A 5427-nucleotide genomic window follows, 5' to 3' on the forward strand; every position below is an offset into this window, starting at 1 on the left:
TTAATCCAATTTCAGATCGGGGGAAACTCAGATCAAATCCCCTTTCTTTTACAATGCTTTTGTTCAAAATTTTACCATAGTTCTCCTCCGCTTTCTCATCCAAAACCTGTTTGCATCATAATTTGCAGATGTTGATGCACCCTTGGATTGCTTTTTTCTTGGAGACATTTTATCGAACACCTTCCAATCACCAACTTCTCCTCAATCCAAATTACAAAATTTGATGATTCTTCACACCCCCAAACTTGTTAACCACAATAACAACACCTCAAAAATTATACACACCAATCCAAATAACAATGTCACAAATATACTCCACAAAAATTCAATTATCTTCCATAGCCAATAACACCAATAATTTGAATCTCAACAAATATACTATGGAATTGCTCACCTTGAGTGTAGAAATGTTTCTTGGAAGAACAAAATCGAAGCTCCTATCAAATCTTAATGAAAATTTCCGACCCCCTTTCAAACCCTAGGTTTGGTGTAGATTGTATGAAAAGTAGATGGAAATTTGAGTTGAATTTGTGAAGTTATGTAGGTGTGGAGTGTATTTTTGTGCTTGAAAGATCAAAATTTGAGTGTGGAATGTATTTTGAGTGGAGTTTTTTCGAAGTGGAGGAGAGAAATTTGAGAAGGGCTCTTGTAACGCCCCGAAAATTTAAAGTCCACGCAAACCACGTGCATATAAATTATTAAATTCTTTGTGTATTTCAATTAAAAGATTTAATTGCATTAATTAATTATGTGATGCATATTTACATGTTTAAAATATATTTTTCTACATGATTGCATTAAAATATATTTTTAAAAGGTTATTCAAGTTGCGATCGAGGAATGGAGACCGATGGCTGAAAAAATTGTAAAATGTTTTTATTAAATAAATGTTTCTAATTATTTTAAATATAGGTGATGCTTTTTCTTATTTTTGAAAATATGGGGTTTTTGAGGTGATTTTATACGCCGGGACGAAAATTTTATCGGTGTTGGTTTTTCAACAAAAATACGAACTTCTTGGCAACCCGGCTAATAAATTCGCAAACTTTATTAAACAAAATAATTTTTATTATTTAATCAAAGATAATTGGGCCTAATTTGAGGGCTTATTAGGCCTAATCATTGATTAATAATTATATGGGTATTTAAATGTTTTTAATCACCCAAAACCCTCACTTTGCAAAATCACTCACGGCCACACACTTTTGAAATTCAGAAATTCCTCTCCCATACCACTCAATCACACGGCACACACAGTCATCAATTGTAGAAAGAAAATTTGAAAGGTTCAAGGGGGTTCAAGCCATCGTCTCTTCGTCGCCGTTTTTCGTCGTCAACGGTTTTTTCGTGCGTAAATTACGCAAAGGCACGCCATACATCTCCTTTTCTGGTCTATCACATCATATTATTGTTTTAAATAATGTTTGTATAGAAGGCATGAAGTTCTTATAATTATTTTCGTAATATTGCATGGTCATGTATTAAACTTGGGAATTTTTGATCCAAAATCATGTTTTATGTGATCTAAAGGGGCTGCCATGAATTAGGATGTTAAGGGGCAAGTTTTACACAAGTTTAGAGGTCTAGAATAGCACACAAATGCAACTAATCGCTGCACAAAGAAAGAAAAAAAAACCAGAAACCTTAAGCTGGAACATGTCTCACGATTTGGGTTGTCATGGATTGGTTCAGGGACGTAGCCAGGAAATAATTTGAGACTGGGCTGAATGAATCGATAAACAACATTAAATAATATAAATCAAATATTTAAAAATTAACTATTAATATTAGAGAGTGATACAAACCAGATATAAACTACTGAAGATGTGCCCTGCGGTTTTTCATTGAGTAGAACTCATCAATTACTGAATCAATGTCTATACTTGCAGTAAACTCTCTTTCAATGTAGACAATCATAGAATCTGCCAATAACTCTTCTTCCATCTTATTCCGGAGAGATGTTTTAAGAAGTTTCATAGCTGAGAATGATCGTTCTGTTGTCGCAGTAGAAACAGGGAGCGTTAAAACAAGACGAATCAATCTGTCAATTAAGTGATAATGACGCGTCTTTTCAGTCTCTAGTAATCGTCGACATAATTCAGAAATAGTACCAATATTCTGAAACCTTTCATGATGAATTATATCAAACTTATAATGATCCAACTGACTTTTCAGATAATGTAGTTCTTGTTTATTGAAATCACTAGGATAGAATTTCTCTGCAAGATTGTAAATATCATCAGCATTAAACAACTTAAAGTTGTCTCGAGGTTCCAAAGCAGAACTAAGTCTAAGAAGTTCTACAGCCCCATCATTGAATCTGCTATTGAGTTCTTCCACTTGAAAATCTATTGCAGCATTAAATACATCAAAATGGTAATGATGTTCAAATGTAATAGAATCCCTCTGCTGGCTCGAACGTCCTGTAGCAGATCTATACCAAGCATTCATATCTGGTATCTCAATACCATTATTTTCACAAACTGATTGCACAATCATTAGAAGAATATCATAACCTTCTGCTCTCAAAGTATGAAGTAAATCTTTGGTAGTTGAGACAAAATCCATTGCATTTAAAATGTCCAAAGACTTCTCTTGCAAAGCTCGACAAAGCAAATCTGTGATCCCCATAATCTTATGCATTAAGTATAGGATAAATATGAAATCAAACGATCTCAATGCAATCAAAAAACCTGTAGCTTCCCCTCGTATAGAATTCGAAGATGCTTCCTCCGTCATGTGCTCAAGCACAATAATCACAGAGCTGTACATATCTATCATACTGCAAATCGACTCAAAATGAGAACTCCAGCGCGTCTTTCCAGCTCGTTGCAAAGTACCAATCTGATTAAGGCCAGTACCTGTCTCGCGAATACCAGTAACAAATGAGAGGTGAAATGATTAATGAGAAATAAAATGAGAACTCAATTTTAATAAGAAATCATATGATTAAGTTTAGTACCTGTCTCGCGAATACCAGTAGCTACCATGGTTGCAATTTCAATAGCTTGGGCAGATTGCAACTCAGTGTGACGTTTTGGAGATGCCTTAATAAGATTACAAATAGAATTCAATTTTGAAAAAAATAGCCAAATAGAACTCTCCTTTTCAGCAGCAGCCACCAACGATAATTGAAGTCTATGTGCAAAACAATGAACATAATATGCTTGAGGAGAATCCCTCAGAAAAAGAGCTTGCAGTCCATTCCATGAGCCACGCATATTGCTAGCTCCATCGTATCCTTGACCCCGAATATCTTTGATATGAAAATTATGTTGACCAAGCACATTACATATTTCTTTTTTAAGTGTTACCGCAGTGGTGTCAGAAACATGCACAATATCAAAGAAACGCTCCATTAAGAACCCTTCACGATCAACAAATCTCAACACAATAGCCATCTGCTCTTTGTCTGATATGTCTTTAGCCTCATCAATCAAAAGACAAAATTTTGCACTCCCAACATCTTCACGTATTTTCTTTCTCACTCTCTCAGCAAGAATATGCAAAATTTCTTTTTGAATATCTGGTGATGTATACTTTGCATTTTTTGGAGCTTTTTCCAAAACAACATTATTAATGTTAACATCCATTTTTCCCATAAGCTTTATCATTTCTATAAGATTACCTTGATTTATGGATGATGAAGATTCATCATTTCCTCTCAATGCACATCCTTGCAAACAAAGCCAACGAATGCTTTCAATTGTGGTTGTAAGCCTCAAACGGTTTTTCTTCACTTCTTCTATTGTTTGTGCATTCATCACTTTATCAATGTGACCACTTACATTCATCAAAGCACTCATAGATTCCACGGCATTGTTATGTGGTGAAGTGGGACTTCCTGTATGCATCAATAAAGCACATCTTTTCCCATCATTAACTCTTTTCCAACCTCTAAAACCATCAACTGTAAATGCGCCATAACGAGCCTCTTTTCCTTGGAAAAGGAAACATGGGAAGCAAAATGCTGCATCTTTATTAGGAGAGTACTCCAACCAAGGAAATTGCTCAAACCAACTCTTTTGAAATCGCCGGAATTGTTCTCCTAATTTGGTTCGCGGATACTCCATAACAGGTTGATATGGCCCCCTTAAGATATAAGCTCGTCTGATTGCATCTCTTTCATTGACAGGACATTGCCAAATTGGAGTACGATTGGCCGGATCTAGTTGAACATAACCGCTAACATCACTATCAACTCTTTGATACTTGAGCGGATGTTATTCATCATGGTTTGAGATCTCATCATTAGTTGGAGAATGCTCATCTCTAGTCGATGTACTAGCTTTAGGATTAAAATATGAAAACATATTTTTTTTCTTGCCTTTTTGAGCTTCCATTGTATTTGTAACCTACACCATTCAACACCAAAATAATTACCAAATTGCAAATTTTAAACAAAAGCCAACAAGAAAATTCTGCAATTCAAGAAAAAATAGCTAAACTAGCATAAACTACAGTAATCAATCTGTACTTTGATAAGATATCTTTTTATTAATAAGTATTTCTTTATTTGAATTATTATGAGTAGACATAAATGCAATTAGAATTCTAGATTTCCTCGTAATAAAATTAATTTATTTATGCATAAGGACTTTGGCTTCTGATTTGCTCTACTCATAGACTTTCTTCGAGATTTTCTCCTACAGTAATCTACTGTGGTGGTAAAATTAGTAGAAAACTGGAAAAGTGACAAGGACTTTGGCTTTTGATTTCTGCCCAATTCATCAAATCATTGTACGTCTTATTTTTTACAACTCAAACTTCCCACAAAAAAAAGTATAATAGTAGTCAATCAGACATAATAAATCAGGGGAAAATCCAATTAATCAAAACACAGAAACATGCTTTTGAAAACGTTGATCTAAAATCAAGATGGGAACAACAAACCTGAGAAAACGAAGGTTGTGCCGTTGTGGGGAGAACAAGCGACAAATTTCCATCCAGTAGCCTCTCGTTTTTATTTTGGGAGATGGCAAAAAAAATGGGCTGGGCTAGATGGCAAAAAAAATGGGCTGGGCTAAATTTTTAAATAAATTAAAACACAAGGCTAAAATTAAAAAAAAAAAAAATTCAATCCATAATCCTAGGTAAGCCCAAAAATCAAGACTGGGCTGGAGCCCACCCCAGCCTTTGGGGTGGCTCCGTCCCTGGATTGGTTCATGGGTTAGGTGCTGCATGGCCTAGCGTGGGTCACACCTGGGTCTCGGTTTGGGTCAGGGGAAGAGTCCTAGCCACGCTAGGACTCGAGACCATGGGTCGGGGAGGAGTCCTTATCAAGAAGGACTCCACCCGAGAGCTTCTATGGGGCGGCAGGGGTGATCGGCTTGTGCAGGGAAGGTAGGGGCTTGGTCGAGGGCTTGGGGCTGGGCTAGACTAACTCCATCAGGGTCTTGGGATGAGGGGAAGTGGTCGGCATAGGGG

The 5427-nt window shown here is 36.1% G+C and overlaps 1 protein-coding gene across 5 annotated transcripts; it reads right to left on the reverse strand.

Moving 5' to 3' along the window:
- Positions 1-1679: 1679 nt before the first annotated feature.
- Positions 1680-5150, reverse strand: LOC140830984 (uncharacterized). Of its 5 annotated transcripts, none has more exons than XM_073194612.1 (4): positions 4894-4943; positions 2963-4355; positions 1806-2861; positions 1680-1723 (listed from the first exon to the last, which is right to left on the reverse strand). In XM_073194612.1, the coding sequence occupies exons 2-3, from the start codon at positions 4071-4073 to the stop codon at positions 1816-1818; spliced, it is 2157 nt and encodes a 718-aa protein (XP_073050713.1). In that variant the 5' UTR covers positions 4074-4355; positions 4894-4943; the 3' UTR covers positions 1680-1723; positions 1806-1815. The 5 variants fall into 5 exon arrangements, with proteins under 5 accessions (XP_073050713.1, XP_073050714.1, XP_073050716.1 ...); XM_073194613.1 differs by having other exon boundaries at positions 1686-2618; positions 2694-2861; XM_073194615.1 differs by having other exon boundaries at positions 1686-2861; positions 2963-3676; positions 4894-5150.
- Positions 5151-5427: the final 277 nt, after the last annotated feature.

The sequence above is a fragment of the Primulina eburnea genome, chromosome 4 (genome assembly GCF_022965805.1).
Source record: "Primulina eburnea isolate SZY01 chromosome 4, ASM2296580v1, whole genome shotgun sequence".
Classification (NCBI taxonomy): Eukaryota; Viridiplantae; Streptophyta; class Magnoliopsida; order Lamiales; family Gesneriaceae; genus Primulina; species Primulina eburnea.

Excerpts from the sequence above, each read along its gene's own strand:
- LOC140830984 (XM_073194612.1), bottom strand. The coding sequence starts at position 4,073 with ATGGAGTATCCGCGAACCAAATTAGGAGAACAATTCCGGCGATTTCAA. Across the intron at positions 2,862-2,962 it reads TACTGGTATTCGCGAGACAG|GTACTGGCCTTAATCAGATT; the intron begins GTACTAAACTTA and ends TTCGCGAGACAG.